At 42.0% G+C, this 17,061-nt stretch overlaps 1 protein-coding gene across 20 annotated transcripts in view; it reads right to left on the bottom strand.

Moving 5' to 3' along the window:
- PDLIM5 (PDZ and LIM domain 5) overlaps window positions 1-16,834 on the bottom strand; it is a 130,719-nt gene extending 113,885 nt beyond the window's left edge. For 16 of the 20 annotated variants that reach the window (XM_084518547.1, XM_084518549.1, XM_084518533.1 and 13 more), the window contains exons 1-2: window positions 16,637-16,834; window positions 14,088-14,223 (exon numbers count right to left, since the gene is read on the bottom strand). In XM_084518547.1, the coding sequence (XP_084374673.1) occupies window positions 14,088-14,183 (96 nt within the window). In that variant the 5' untranslated portion in view covers window positions 14,184-14,223; window positions 16,637-16,834. Of the gene's footprint in view, window positions 1-14,087; window positions 14,224-14,942; window positions 14,965-16,636 lie in introns of those variants that run through there. The other 4 variants (XM_084518544.1, XM_084518535.1, XM_084518543.1 and 1 more) reach the window with 4 other exon arrangements.
- Window positions 16,835-17,061: the final 227 nt, after the last annotated feature.

Here is a 17,061-nt window from a genome sequence, read left to right as displayed (position 1 = left end):
CTGCAGGCTGGAATTGCTGTTCCCGAGCAGACGCTTTGCCCTACTTCTTTTCCTAACAGGGTCAAATTCTACTACACATGCCACGGACTGTTTATTTCTGAATGTCTCTAGCAAGCCAGCTGCTGTGCAATTCACTTTAACATACACTGGACTGCATGTACCATGTCCCAGTAAAGCAGCTTTTAGACAGTCAGCAACACTTCATTCACTGTGTAATTGATTTAAATACTTAGATTTGATTCTCCATTTTCAGAAACAGAGATTTTACTTTCTGCCTGTTTAATTACATACAGTCCAAGTTATAAGAGAACTGCAGTAGTTTCAGGAGTTAGGAGGAGAAGAGAAAAAAAAAAAAAAAAAAAAAAAAAGAGAGAAAAATATTTGGCACAGCTCTGTGCCCTAAAGTCCTGAAATATTTATAATGCTACTTGACCATAGGAGCTAGCATTGCCACCCTCATGCATTCAGAAACCATGAGTCAGGCCCTAGAAATAAGGAGTGTTTTTTAATCTCATGATTTTGATGCCAAGATACACTCTGAGGTTTCCTTGGTTTTTTAAACTTACTTTTCTTGAACGCTCAATGCAACACTGGGGGACTATTCAGATGATTTAAATTGCATCCAGATTTTGATGCAAGCACATCAGTGCAAAGAACTTGGGGTTTAACAGCCTTTGCTCTCCTCCCTCAATGATGGTGAAAAATTCACCTTCATTGTGGCATCCAAGAAGGGCACCGCTAAGTGGAAGGACCTCTGGGTTTCTCTGCAATTTTGACCTGGAGCAATCTTGTCTCCCTTGAAAGGGCTGCATTTGGAGCATCAGGCATGAAGGGTGACAGCAAGAGACCTCAAAGACAGCTGGGGTGGTCCTCCTTGATGTCTATTTGGAGTTACTGCTGAGATGCTCAAAACCTTTCCTCCTCCTTACCATGTGGTTTGCATGCACAGCTCTCCTCGTTAGCAAAACAAACTTGGCTCTGCTGCATTGCAGCATGGAAAGTAATGGGGACAGCCCAAGTGGTATCTTCTGGGTGATTTCACCAAACACCTCACTTCTAGACTGCATTAATCGCTCTCTAAAAGAGCGGCTTGTTTCTGTTCTGAAGCGTTTCCTACAGCTGTACCAATAACACAAGCTTGCCTGCTTTCCTGGTTAACAGAAACCCAGAGATGGGCACAGTAAAGCCAGGGTAGGCCGGGACATATTATAGCCTATCAAGGACTGGTATGATGAGAGAAAAATTGGAAAAGGATGGATACAAACTTAAAATGTAGAACTTATAAAACTCAAACAGAGGCAAGAATTTTAAACAAGTAATCCCTAAAAATACCTATAGCATCTGGTATGCATGGTCTAAAGCTTTTATCGGTTGTCCTTGAAAGCTTTCTGACAAATATCCTGTGTACATATTCAGTTTTTAATGTTCTTTCTTTTTAATATATCTATATAAATGAACACCTAGCTCCTATTAATCCCATAGTTCCCACCTCATCTTATGATTTTATCATCCTTAAATGCTGCTAAATGCTGCAAATAATATGGGCTTGAGTGGAATTTCTCTTATAAAACAAACAGAGCAAAACCACCTGGTACACTTATTTCAGCAGTAAAACAGGTGCCCCCAGGCTAAGAAAGGCAAAGGGAAAAAAAATCTGAAGGCAATATAGATTAGGTTCTTGCACAACTTCCTTTCCCTTTACTCTATAAAAAAAAAAAAAAAAAAAAAAAAAAAAAAAAAAAAAGAGTGACAAATTGGAAGACCCAAACTTATTTGGCAGAAAATCAAAATAAAAAAATAAATCAAAAAAACAGGCCGCTAGAAAAGCATATTTCAAGGAGTTTGAGAAGTTAGCAGTTTTAAATGCCAAAGTAAAGTATTTCCTAACTCGTAACACCCATTGTTATGCACTGCATTTCCCAGAATTGATGCTAATATTACATAAATGTCAGCGCACTTAAATCTAGATTATTTGCATGCCACTCTTCTCAAGTCTCCAGTTCCCTGAAATGCAGCAATTACACATTGCACAAAGCTCGTCTTCATCCCCTTTTTCCAGATACTTTGCTCCATGGAAGATCACCTCTTGGAAGGGCTCAGCTCTCCCCTTTATTTAGTCCCCCAAATTATCCAGGAGCTTCTAGCAAGGGAACAGGTCCCTGCTGTGAGATAAAGGTGTGTTTGTAACAGGTAGTCTGAAGGACAGGAGAACTCCTAATCCTCAACTGGCATTCTGAGGACTGCAACAGTCCCTTTGGGGGAACATGGCCCTTACCGCAGAACTTGACAAAAGCCAGAGAGCAGAAGTGAGGTAATTACTGAGCTATCTGAACAGGTGTAAATTAGGGTATGCAATAAAAAGTGAGGTGCAGAATTCAGCACACAGCAAGAGAGTGACAGAGGCGGTGTTGGGAGTTACCAGAAGTGCTCACAGCACTCCGTCCTGCCCATGAGGTCAGCAACCAGTTGACATCAATGAGCACAGCATCCCAAATCATTTGTGTACACCCTTCTGTCTCCATCACCCTGCCAAGAGCGTGCCTTACATTTGCAAGCAGAGAAAAACAGCACATTAGCCTTCCCTGATGGCAAGTGATTGAAAAGCAAATTGCCAGTACAGACTGGTTTGCCCCAAATCCTTACTTTGCTGTGATCAGTTTCATGTGAGCAGTTTCCAGTTATTTATTCCCACGCCATCCAGGACAGAGTTATAAACTGAGCTGGGCTGTCAACTGCAGCAGCAGCAGTTTTCATCAGGTTGCATGTATCAAAACAAATCAATGTCATTTGAAGTTTCAATAATCAGCAGTTTCCACATTCTGCAGTGTAGATGTGTCGATAGAAGAAATACCCTCACAGGGAAGCTACTCGACTGACCAGAGAGTATCATATTCCCTCCAACATGAGAAGGTCAGTGATACTTGCGTCTGCAACGATACAGCAAGTCTCCAAGATTTAAGTGCACATCCCAAGGAAAACATCACTAGGTTTTCACATTGCAAGTGGATAGCATTTCCAGACATATATACAAAATTTATTCTTTTAGCCAAAAAAGCCATTCATCTATATTTTGTTCATAAACTCTGTTATTTCAGTAAATAATTCAGAAGAGGCAGCTTTACGAAATTACCCAAAAAGGACCAGCTCCGAGGTACTGATATGTCAATCAAAAAGAGCAATAATTGCATACTGGGAAGATAGAGGTGCTAGAGCATCTCTACTAGGCTTCCAGAGCAAAAGGTAATACACCATGTATGTGAAAACTCCTCCACCCCTTGCTTTAGCACTATAGTTTCAGTGATGGGGATTGACTGGATTGTTAAAGGTCTGTTTGTAATTAGCTCTCAGGATATCATACAAACATCTCGGCTAGCCAGTTCTTTCACGGCTTACACACGTCAGCTAATGTAGATTTGAAATAAAGCAGAAAGTTGGCTGGGAAAGGTCCATTCTCTCCTCCAAGCAACTCAATGTTTCCTCCTGGTGAGAGCAGCCTGAAGGGCCAGCACAGCAGGGCACTGAGCAGCAATGCACACCAGCATCAGCTGAGCCTTCAGCAAAAGTCACCTTGCAGACACAGCCTGCATGCCTAAAATTACACTGGTACTCAAGGACCCAAGCCTTGGTGCTGCAAAAACACTCTGCATTAACAAAATTACACACAATCTGCACAACAGCAAAATAATTTCATTTACAAATTGAATATGCTCTCAAAGTAGATTCATATAAATCCCTACTACAATGACTTTTGCTTACAGCCAGCTGCCAAAATGAGACAGCTGGAAAGGAGAAAGAATAGACTGCATCCATAGCTGACAAAAGTTGTAATTTAATAAGCATTCGGTGGCAGTTTTCACAGCTTAGTACACCGACAGACATGTCCTAGCAAGCCTGGCTTCTGCGCTTCCAGACAGTATTGTCCCAGACACCTGCCTCGGGCCTGCTAGGCTAACCAAGCTTCCACTGCACCAGTCCCACCTACTGTTCCTGTTTAGGGCACTGATGGAGTTGAGCTTGGTCCACGGAGTTGGCTTTGAACCTTCGCATGGAGATACAGGCACAGATTTTCCCTGACAACCCTCTACACAGCCAGCGAATACCACCAGCAGAAGGGTGGGGGCCAGTTCTCATGTAGGGAGTGTGTTAAGTATTACATGAGCTCATAAATGAGCTGCCAACGTTTTTTTCCACTTTTGTTATGTTCCTCCTCCCTCTTCATATCTGTGTGCAAAGGTAGTTTATGCAGCATCTGAAAAAAAAAAATGAAAAGGATAGGAACTCAGGTTGCCAGATAGGATGCAATGTTGACTGCTCCCCAACCACTACTGCTTCCTTTGCAAAGTTGATTGTGTCCCCTGATCACTATCTACATTATGAGCCATTAATCCAGACAAGTCCCTCAGAAAGAACTTGTATGCTATCCCTTGAGGGTTGAATGTCCTCTGCTTGCCAAAATATGTATTTCTGGAGAGGCCTTTTCATTCTGGAAAAATTGGTAGCAAGCCACCTTAAGCACTATGTAGAGAGCACTCTTCTGCAGCATGGAGGGAGAACACTGAGATTTGATGAGAGCTGCAGATAGCCAAAAGGAAGCAATATTATCTACTCTACCAAGATGCCTTTGATGTTTAAAGGTTTACAAGCTTTCAGTTCCTCCTCTCCTCTAATAAATGTAAGCTGAACCCAACTGCCACAATCTCTCTGGTTTACAGAGCTTCTCCACTGGTCTTCAAAAAAAAAAAAAAAAAAAATGCAATAAGTAAAAATACAGAGCACTGCAGAAGGAATTGTTTAGATACATCAACAAATTGGTAGAAACAAACCTTCCCAGCAATTACAGTAGCCTACCTCTTCATGTCTTTTACAGTGTCAAGCTAAGCCTAGGACTGCAAAGAGATGCCTCCCCTCTTTCCCCTCAAAAAATAAACAAACCACAAAACATTTTGGCCTTCATGTGAAACGAAAGCTAGCTACATTGGACTCTGAACTACACCTGACTTGTCATGCATAAGATGTACGTTAGAAAGGAAAAGCATTTGCAGGCATACTACAGATTTCACTTGTAGATTAAGCCATTATGCCATGCTGTCTGGAAGAGGGATCACCCACACAGCAAAGGTAGTTTTTCTTCGTAAAGGTTCAGAACAAAGGTGTTTCACAAATGGAACTTCCAGTGAGGCAAGATAATAATTTTTAATCACCAAAGATATCTGTATTTATGTCTGCATTCTTCATGCTAAGTTAGTTTTGTTTTTGTTCATGGAATTTTTTTTAAATCCCAAATGCTATTGCTACCAATACAACACCACACTTAACATAAGCATTTTTATCATTTGCTCTGCGAATTCAATAAGTTTTAGGTGTAAGGGTATCTGCAGCTGATCCCATTAGTTCATAAACACAGAAGCTTGACAGGGAATTTTACCCTCCTGAAACTGATACACTCACCATTAACCTAGGTTTTGCACCTCAGTCAACATTCATAAGCCTTCAAGAGAACCATGAAACAATTAACACAAAATAAATTTCTGATGTCTTCCTATTATAAGTACTTGACATCACTCAACCACTTGCTAGAGAAAGAATCAGATGCCATGCTTAATACAGACCAGGGTAAGCCAAACTTCTTTCACATCCAGTTAACAGGCAAATCGTTTGACCTTTCCAACAGGACTACTAAGAACCTGGCAATATCAGCTTTTTAGCCTATGGAACTTCACACAAGGTATTACATTTTACTTTAGAACTCCGTCACACGCAGAGCTGGCAGCAACTGCTAGAGCTCCATTCTAATACATTCAACTATGAGATACTATTTTAGTCTTGCTTTTACTTGTGCTGAACTGTCTAAGCAGGAGTTTCTTGGGCAATAATCTAACTCTGAATAAGTTATAATAATATTCTATATTTTTATAAAACAATATGGTTTATTCAACTGAGAAATTTCTTGCCTGCTTTAAAACAAAAACCAATCTCTTTAGGACTGGATAGCACCTTTTTATTTTCAGTGGAAGCTCAACACTTGATGCATCATGAAGTTTGGCAGGGAATAAAAGTATGCAGAACAGTCATCCAGGTGTCACAGAATCATTAATTTCACTCTATCTTTTCTTGATTATAAAACACTGAAGATTGTCATTTTCCCTATGAAGTAAAAATAATGGATCAACAGCAGAAATCTACATACTTCACGCCTACTGGCCATACTTTATACCGAAACTACTGAATGTATTCCACTGGTGCAGCACTTATACAACTGCTTTGAGGGTATACATTATGGTCTTCAGTTTACAACATGCTGTTCTCTGTACATGAGAGACTATACGGTGGAACTGCACTGGTGCCTGTAAGTGACAGAAGACAAAATGCCACTGCAGGGTGGACCCAATCCCATTAACTGACAACACCGAAAGGTGAGTGACTGATGGAGCACAGAAACGGAAAAAGAAGGTGGGAATATCCCTTGTGCAGGAATGGTTTCTTTATCCCAGTACCTCTGTGTTTTTAACAGAGGCCTTCCTTTCCTCATATTAATTCAAACAAATTTCAGCCCCATTTTTCCCCTCCCTTCTGGACCACTGGCAGGAGGAATATTGACCTCCCTGTATTTCCACTGCTTCAGGCACAGGAGAGACAGTTTTCTCTCGCACTTTCCCTTACGTTGATAACATATAAAATCTATTCTTAAAAAGTCAAAACAAACGCAAAAAGCCAACAATGTTATCTCCTGGCTCCATACCAAAAACCAAACAAACAAATCTTTCACCACCATGTCTCTTCTCACAATGCCTTCTGATAGCCATCGGCCAATGAATAATGAGAAAAACAGTTACACTAAAAATAGCAGCTCCAAGTGGTGGGGAAGTAGAAATTGTCAGGCCTCCAGGGTCAGATACTCACAAGAAAACAAGCCTAATTTATTTTTTTTATTTTCAGTTACTATTCAATAAGTGGTCCTACCTTTTGGGGCTCTGGAAAGCCTGCCTATTTTGCATCTGCTCTTACTTTCTAATCAGAGTTAAATTTTTTCTGCATCTGTCTTTGAGAAGCAGACACTGCAAACAAAACCTATAGTTTTACCATCTAAAATATTTAGTTACAGTATGAGGAATACAAGCTAAACTGTCACTTACAAGGGAAAAACGTTACCAGCAGCCTTTAATGTAAAAAGAAAATGTTGACATATCAGATATCCCTTAGCCACAAACATGTATTGGAGTGTATGTGAAGAACCAACAACAGCCAGCTTCAATTTTCAGGCAAATGACATCAGCAAAGGAACTATTTTGAATAAATTTACTTCCTATTAGGTCTGAGGAGGTTTTCTGGCAAATAAGACTATGAACAGATGAGATGCAGACACTTTCCTTCTGCCTCCCACGGCCTCCCTTCTGCTTTGACCTCCCTTTCAGGGGTGCTCTGTCTTGTTTTGAACTGCATAGCAAGAGAAGGAAAACAAATGGTCTGGGAAAAAACAGCCCTTTTTCCAATTTTCAAAACAAGGAGGTTGAATAGCAGTGGAAAAGGAGACAACTGGTAAATTACGGCCGTAGAAAATGATCTCTCTTCCCACCTTCAAGTTAAACTGAGGAGCTCTCTGAAGGAAGATGCTGCTTGCAGGCAGTTCTGCAAACCCTGAAACACTACTCTGTGCACCTAGGACCTTCAGAAAACTCACTCATTTTAAACCATTTGTGTAGCAGGGAGCTTTATTATTGTCCATATTCCACTTCTTTCTCAAAGGAAAACAATACAAAACCACACAACTCTATTCCTTTGGGACTCAGTGCAGAGAGGATGAAAACTGGCCCTGGTAGCTCATTTGTCATTCTCAGTATTTTTTCAGTAAACCACATCTCGTGAACAGAATTAAACAGAAAAGAATAACACTTCTTGCCTTATTGGTCGGCTAATCCCATCCATTTTATAATTTCCTGTAAAACACAGATTTTTTTGCCCTAGGAGCAGGACCAGCTGTTCCTGTTGTGTAGAGGTAACTGCTGTGACCTCTGCAGGTCCCCCCCAGCTGGTGCCAGGAAGCACTCCTGCTGAGAAACACAGCCCACACATAGGTAAATCCAAAGCTCATTTCTAAGGACAGAAGAAACTGAACAGGATAATTCTCTGGGACTTCACTTAAAAAAAAAAAAAAAAAAAAAAAAAAAAGTCAACTGAAGACTAAATACAACTTTTACACAGAGCATAAAAAGAAGAAAAAGCCCTGAAGTTAACCTTCATCTTTCTGGCAGCTCAAAGGGTGCCTGTATAAGTAGATATTTTCAGTTCTTACAACGTTCTGGTTTTAGCAGTTCCTACTCTGGTATAATACTTAAAAATTTTGCTAAATACTTCGGAATATTGACACTTTTCTTTAAAGTCCCAGTTCTTGGAATCACATTATTTCCATTTTCAAAAGGATTGTTATAATGCAGCTTTCATTGTTGCTAAGAAAAAACTTTAAACCATAAGAGAAAAAAAGAGAGACAAGACAGAGACCTAAAACAAGATAATTTTTTTAACATTAATCTTCTTAATCTCATTTGGGATATATCGAACTCAATTTCTGAAACACTTCTAATCTGTCATATGGCAGTATTTTCTTTTGAAATGTTTCCTAAGCTGCAATAAAATTACCCCAAAAAGAAATTATATAAAAAAAAAAAAAGTCTTACTATCCATTGCTTTATGCCCACTAATAAAAATGCCCTAGCAAAGTCCAAAAGCTTCAGATGAACGCATTGTCTGCCTGGGTATTTACCTTCTAGATAGCTGTGATGGCTTCTTACATTTAAAAAGAAGCCCTTTGTACTCCACTCCTACTCCATGAGCCTCTCTACAATTCACGTAAAGTATCTTTCATGACCTAATACCCTTTGTGAATTTTAGGAGAAGCCAACTGACCATTTTTTACCCGCATCTCTTACCCTACCTCCCAGCTTGACATGCTTTCCAGGGTGGGCACAACACTCTTACTCTGCCGCTCTCATTTCACTGGTCGTACATAAGAAAATGTGTATTTTAAAAGGCGTATTGTGTAAAATAAGTCTACCAGAAAACCAGAGCAATGCAAGTTACGGTAATGGAAAACATCTGAAGTTGTATTTTGTGGAAACCATCACCACTCAGTAGCGTCTCACACCAGTGCAGCAATGCCAGCAGCTGCCAGTTAGGGCTTAGTTAGTAGCTTGCTGTAGTTTCCAGGATGGAGCATAAAGTTACCGACACAATCATCACTGGCCAGGCCAGCAGTTGTTCTAATGTTTCTCTCCTATTTCACATGCTTGCTTGAAAGACCGTTTCCCAAGTCCCCCACTGTAATAATTTACTTTATACAGACACAAAACTTGATTTTACTAGGAATGACACATGGCTTAATAAAAAAATCATGCAAACCAAAGGGAAGGAGGCCCAGCCAAACTCTAATCAGTCAAAGCTCACATACCATGGGTCCATTCAAAACATCATTTTACTTGATTCTCATTAATGTTATTATCAAAGATGTAAATATCTTTGAACAGCTGCTTCCAAACATTAGAAAGACCAAATTTCTGCATAAACAAAAAGCGTGCAAGTGTCATATATACGCTTGATCCACACGGACAACTTGCTGGGACCTGGGAGGGAAGGATGGAAAAGTGGGAGTGAAAAGAAGACATCAGCAATGATCACCCTCATGAAGAGTTACACCATGCTCACGTGGGACGTACACTGAGCAGCTGATGTGCTGCATGTTCATTCCCTACTTTATCCCAAGGTGGGCTGCTTTTCTACCCACTCCCTGGCTGGGCTGCATGCTGACAAATTCTTTATCATGAGTCTCTCATCAGCCATGACCTTGCAACAATGCACAGAAAAATACACTTGGAACACAAAAAAAAAAAAAAAAAAAAGAAAAAGAAAGAAAGAAAGAACGAAAGAACGCAGAATCAAGAAGCTATTTCTATGAGGGTTTCAGGAGCAGTAAAATGACTGACAAAGAAGGAAGAAAATGAAGGGCGGGGAAGGTGACGAAAGTACAATGAAGAAAGTTGCAGGTAGAAAAACAGAGCTGTCAGGTAAAACATTTCAAGACCACCATATTTCACCAAATTCTTACAAAGTGGGAGAGGCAAATCAAGAAACATCTGAAGGAAGGTGGCTAAAGCTACCACCAAGACTGAACAAAAAAAGTAACTAAAGTACACATAATTGTCAAATACATTTGCTTTAGTTAGGAGGGTGTATACCACACAGACTATGTTACTATAATTTCGCTTCAGTATTTCCTTGTTTCTTGGTAGTAAATGCTGCCATAAAACTGAGATAAGCAACGTTTACAGACTTCACCACAAGACTTGAAATGTTTGTAGCATATCAAAATAGGGTCTCAAGCATACATTTAGAACAAATACCTAAATACCTCTCAGGTCATCTCAACATAATGAATAAACAACCAATACCAAGCACAATTCAATTAATTGTGCAGAAGACAGAAGTTTTGGCAATTGCAATCCTACATTCATGCTTACTGAGTTTATTCTGGTTATGTTAATTCACCGTTTAGAACTAACCAACTGTCCCCAGAGTAAAAGTAACATTAATGCAAAGTCTAAAGAAATGAATATGTCCAACTGGACATATCACAAACATCACTAAGATTTATCGAAGACCACAGATATCAGCAACAGCAGATCCCTCATTACTGGTAATAATGACTAAAAATAAAATAATCCCATTTCAATTATTTTGGTCTGGATCAACTTTTTTGGTCCAGCTGGTATTTAGCAGAACATCCTCCAACTTGGGAATAAACAAATTTTGCATGGAAAAAGTTGAGAAATAAGGAGGGTCTATGATGTAATTCTCATGGTGGAGCTAACACCCAAGTGTTGGGACATTTCCTCCAGTCCCAGAAACCTACCAGAGACTGGTAACTGAAGCTTGAGATGGAGGTGTTAAATAATTAACTGCCTTTTTAGCATTCTGTGTTGATTCAGAAGTGATCAATTAATTCATACAAAGGTAAGTTGCATGATAGTATGTGTCATTTCATGACTGCATATATTACACATTGATGGACAGACGTTAAGCTTTTTCTACCATAGAACTAATTATTTCCTACAATAACTACTTTACAACCACCAGAACACTGTTAACTTCAGAGTAATTTTTAACAATAATTTGTTCTTATTTACTCTAGGCTTCCATCTTTCAGTTTTGCATTACAACATGGGTCTTAAAGAAACAACTGTTCTCCTTGTTCCCTCAATTAATATAAAATGCCACAGGAACGTGTGAAGATAGCAACTCAATAACGTAAGCTTGCATATGTCAGCTGCAGTAACTTCTACTTCCTGCACTAGGGGTTAACTAGCCACAGTTTGCAATCTCTCATTACGTGAGTACCACTGCAGAACCTGGAAGCCCCACAGTACAGCTGCATGTGGTGACTTGAGCCACTTCAACAGTTTGCTGATAATAAAAAGATGGAGATCTACCACCTCAGCCTACTTTTTGTTCCTGGTTGAACGGTAAAGAACAAATTGTTTTACTCTCAGAGCAGCTTCCTCCCCACTGAGGACTCTTTTGCGAGAGCCATACCCCTGCTCCACACCCTGACCACAACCCCACCCCAAACCTCTCCCAACACACCTTCATGCCTTTGGATTTCTGACCCATGTAATGGCACTCAGTAGGGCTCAACAAGTCCCTTCCCAAGGAGCCACCCAGCTGAAGTCCAGCCTTATAAGAGTATATGTAACCACAGATATTGCATGCATTGATTTCTTCCATTACCTATAAGGATATTCCCAACATTGCATACATTATATACCATGAGATGTGTGCAGCTGTATTTGTAGCAATTCTGAGGCACTAAACCCATGCTATTGCTTATGACGTTGCAATGAGTATATAACATGCAAGTGTTAAAGTGTTATTGCTACCCCTGCAGTAACATTAGCCTATTATACTGTAACACTAACTGACACTAAAAATTTCAACTGGAGAACACAAAACAGACTGACTTTACCACACAGAGGCAACAACAAATACTCCCATTGAAATGACATTCCATGCACTGCCTAATGGCTTACTGAAAACTTTCTCCAGGAAACATATGAGATCTTAATTTGTTCAAATTATTAGTAATAAAAGACGAGCTTTTCAGATAAACAGCATTGGAAAACAGTGCATTTTCTGTGCTTTGTAAACTGTACTTTATTTGAACTTAATTTCAAGGAGCTGAAACTAAACTAAAGCAGGAAATTAGCCCTCAGCAAAGCAGCCAGAATCGTCCTCAGCATCCAGAGCACAAACTGAAGGGGAGGGGGAAGAGGTCCTCCTTGCCAAAGAACATAATTCTGCTGTCTCATTACTGTTTTGCTAAAATAATTTAATTAGCAGTCTTCAGATGCAGGAAGGCATTTATGCTTCATCAGGAAAAGAAAGGGTGTGGGGGGGGTGAATGGTACAGGCTGTTCCAGCATACCAGGAACACAGCACTGAATTCTTCCAGCTATCGAGCCAAAGCCGGATTGGCTTACTAGAACTAAGTACTTTTTTGATCCAAAGGTTTAAAACATAAAAAAAGCACCAGGCAGTCCAATATCTGCACAATATTAACTTCAAATAAAAAGAGATGGCTCAGCCGTGGAGCAGAGCCGAGCTACACCATGTGAATGGGATATTGTGCTTCCCCTCCGCATGTACTGTCAGAGCCTTCTAGCCACCCTGGTCCCCACCTTTCCTTATGCTCCGCTCGTGTGGGCACGGACACTTATCAGTAGGGAGTTCCATAACTCAGGCTTTTATACATAACTATTTAAGCTGCTTCCTTCAATCAGCACACAGCACATTCAATTAATGTGATAAAATACTCATCTAGGCTAATTAATAAATATTTCTTCAGAATCAAACCGTATTTTAATTTCACCAGCATAATCCACAGGTAACTAAGATTAGCCATGCCTAAATGAACTGGCAGGCTCTGAATCACTAGTTGAGATTAGCTAAAAATATTGCCATGATGCATAAACCCAAATAGAAACCTGCTCCCTCTCCCAGTGCAGTATCAATTCTGCAGTCCCAACAGGTGTAAAAAATAATTCATCTTTGTCACTAAACTGCAAGAATATGCAGGAGGGGGAGGCAAGCTCCTGACAGAGAAGTTGTCATTTATACATAAACACTTCCACAGCACAAATCACAGTTTAAAGGTGCTAGGGTCAAGAACCATGAGGAGCCAGTTTTGTTCACCCACAAATTTCCAATTGCATCAATTTTATTTGCATCAATTTTATGATGCAAATTCTGTTCCTATATGATACACATAAAGTGTTTCAGTTGTCTGAGGAAGATTTTGAAACTCAGCCCACATGTAAAGAAAATTCTTCACTGAGAACAGTTTTAAAAGTAGGAAACCAGTTAGACAGCACCTGGGTACAAAGATCACAATTGTTTTGACTTAGTTCCTTAAATCCTTTGAATATCAGTTAAGAGCACGTACTCCATAAACGTTCCTGTGAATATCAGTTAAGAGCACATACTCCATTAAAAAAAAAGTCATGAGAAAGTTGGATGTTCACCCATGCACATGCTGATGAGTCGCTATTTGTAAATTCTGTCATTTAAGTGCCTTTTTATTGCAAATAGTGGGATTTGCTAGAACAGACACCAGAAGATTCTCTAACTGTTAAGGGCTGAATAAACAATGGGAGCATAAGCGTTTTTTCTCTGCTGCCTCCCATGTGAACTGCACAGGCTCAGCCCCACGCAGAAAACAGCCCGTTTCCTGCCAGCCTCCCATTGCTGTTCTCTGAGGGTGCGCAGGGAGGGGAAATCAAGGGTGCTTTCTGTTTGCTTCATTGCACAAATAAGAATGTGGATAAAACAGCCATCTCTGATGAAAACGTACAGTTTCCTTGGAGCCTTCAAACTACGCAGAAGTCGTATTTTACCAGCTTTGTCCCCACCGGCAAACAGCCCCTCTGTGCCATGGGGCAAGTTGAGCCCAGCACCCGTAATTCATGGCTCTGCAGTCTGAAGGCTGCAGGCAGACCACAGCATAACAGACAACTGCACACAAGCAGAGAGGTAAATGCACTCACCCGAGAGATGGACAGGGGCATGTTGAAATCCTTGCCACCTTGGAGCCTGAAGCCCCAAGGAGCCGGGCCGACAAGAGACACGGTATAGTTGCTCATGGTGTTCAGTGTTCAAGGATCCAAGCCAAAGAATCGATGCCTGTGGAAGAGGATTATGCTTTTAATTTAAAGAAAATAAATATAAAAGTCACCATCTACCATTTTAACATCTTTATTTCCATACAATAAGAACAGCCAAAAATTCATTCCAGGTCTGTCATTACTTATACTTTTATTCCTCATACACTGTTGTCCTTAATAGCTTAGGAAGAAGCATAAGGAGCTGTTCACACGGGCTTAAGACTTAAGATCTCTGGTGCTAAAGAACTTGGATCTCAAGAGAGGCACATAAACATTTGACAAGTACTTCTTACTAACAGAATATTGAGGGGAGGGGGGGCAAACCTCAATGTTGGGACAAGCATGAATTGATAATATCCATTAAATCCAAGTACAGAAGAAACTCCCAGCACCGACACATTCATTTCTAACAAAATAAGTACCACATGCTGAAATGTCATCAGCTCAGAACTTGTTTCTAAACACATTATGGTCTGACAGCTTTAAAACGATGTCAAAATGTCACAACTTTGAGGTTAATCAGAAGAAAATAAAAACCCTGACTTTGTTTTTACAGCGTAACTTTATATTGGTATAACAATGCTACAGATGAAACACATGTTAACAACAAGACTCACATTTAGCAAAGTTAAAATACTCACAGCTGCATCTTAATGCCGGGGAAGAAAAAAAAAAAAAAACACAAAGCAAAGCCCAAGTATCTCCCTCCCCTCCGCACAAATGCGGGCAACAAATTACCTTTAAAAGGCAACCTCTGCACTTAATTGCCACTCAGAGTCAGAGATAAGGGCTTCAGTTTCACCTCAGATAAGTAACATTACAATGACATCTTAGGTAGTGGATCCCATCTATTTTTGTATGGTTGAAGCGAGGCAAAGTACACACCAGCGTGCGCGGGTGTAAGCCTACACCGTAGCACAGCCGGATTCCAGGCTTGTGCATTGACATTTAAGGTGGCACCCCAGTCAAACTGAAGAAAGCAGGCTGCAGACCCACCAAGCTGAGTGTGACCTCTTCACACACAGGTGAAAGATTTTATTTTATTTTTTTCTTTTTGAGGCAGTAGATTTTGAAAATGCAGCCCAGCCTCGTCGGCTGCCCGAGGTGCCACCGCAGCCATGTAGATGCACAGAAGGACATTTAAAGTCACTCCCCAAGAGGTGTCGGTAGCACATGTTTCTGGGTTCACCCCACAGAACCACAGAGACCTGCTGCTCTAAATCATAATTTCTAAGTCTGACAGCAGAGCTTGCAGCCACGCTCACGCTGACAGCCATTCAAATAAGCCAAGCACAGCTGCTGGCCTGAGATGGGACAAGGAGATAGCTCTGAGGAAGCAGAAGCTGAGCTACCTGGGCAGCTCTGGCCCCATGAGCTGTCTCAGCACACCCCGAAATGCCTCAGCAGGCACCGGTGTATATAGAGGGGAGCGCACACCCTGACCCTTCCTGCAGCTGGAGAGGAGAAAGGAAAGAGAAAGCCTCCACTGAGTGCGAGCTGGGTCTCTCCCTCAGCACTGAAGCAAGAGCTACAACTCTAACTCCTCCTGAAAAGAGGATTTCAATTAGTCACAGGCTTCTTTCTGTAGGAAAGTAGCAACGCCTTTCGTTCCCTCTGAATGAGGTCCACCCTGGTGACAGGTCACCACAAACCACAGCCACATCTAGCAAGCGGCACATGTGCCAGAAGCAGAAGGCTTTACCTAGCAGCCCAAACTGGGGGGAAAAAAAGCTGCACAAGCCTTCAAAGTGTAACAGCTAGTTACAGTAACACCATTAGGAAAAGGTTAAGTCACATTAGGAAAGGACACAGGGTTTTTTCCTCCCCGTTCAAAGCAAACAGAGTTGGGAAGAGACTGCTGGCTGAAACGCTGAGCACGGCTCTCAGCATCCCTCACCTTTCCTTTCTCACCCCTCGATTCTGCCGTGCCCGCACCTCCAGCCTTACAAACTGAGCAGGAAGGAGCGGCAGACCCCGAAGGACCCCCCCCAAATTTAATGCCACGCACTTCTTACACCACGCCAAGGCAGCGCCTACGAGAAAGCGCTACAACCCACCAACCCCGCCTTGCACAACCGAGCAGCCAAGGGCGAAATTGTGCAACTTGCGCCTATTTTATCAAACTCTCGCTAACTCGGGCCACGGCGGGGGGGGGGGGGGGGGGGGGGGGGGGGAACTTCAAAACGCAGAGCCGGCACGGACCCCAATTCCCGGCTATCTCTCTGAGACTGCCTCCAGCAGCTCCTGAGCCCCGTGCCGAGCCGTGCCAAGCCGAGCCGAGCCAGGCGGCCCGTCCCCGGGGCAAGCGACCCAGCGGCACCCCGTATCCGCATAGACACGGGACGCCCCTCCAACCCCACTCGGGACCACGGTAACATTACAGCCCACGGTGAAATTAAGCTACGAGAAGCCCCGCAGAGTTTCAAACCCACCGCCCAACCTGCCGGCTCTACCGCTCCTCCTCCTCTTCTTCCTCCTCGCCCCTTCGCCTCTCGCTCACCACCCGGTGCCTGCAGGGCGCGGAGCGGAGAGGACACCCGCGGCGTCTGCCAGGCGGCGGCTCCGTCCCCCCGCTCTTGTTTGCACTTCCGTCTGCTGCTGCTCCTCCCCCGGCACGGCTCGGCTCGGTTTGGCTCAGCACGGCTTGGCTCGGCTGGGCTCAGCACGGCAGGGACGGGAGCAGGGGCGGGGCGCGCCCGGAGCCGGGCGCGGAGCTGGAAATCCTCAAATGCACCGCTGCCGGGCGGCCCTGGAGTTCATTATTATTATTAATTATAAATAATAACCATTTTTGAATAGGGAAATGCGCTTTTTATGTTTGTTTTCTTTATTTTTTTTTCTTATTTTACCTTGCGCA

This window comes from Aythya ferina (assembly GCF_964211825.1).
Source record: "Aythya ferina genome assembly, chromosome: 4".
NCBI lineage: Eukaryota > Metazoa > Chordata > Aves > Anseriformes > Anatidae > Aythya > Aythya ferina.
The sequence above is the reverse complement of the archived record's forward strand: the minus strand, read 5'-3'. Positions and strand labels throughout refer to the sequence as shown.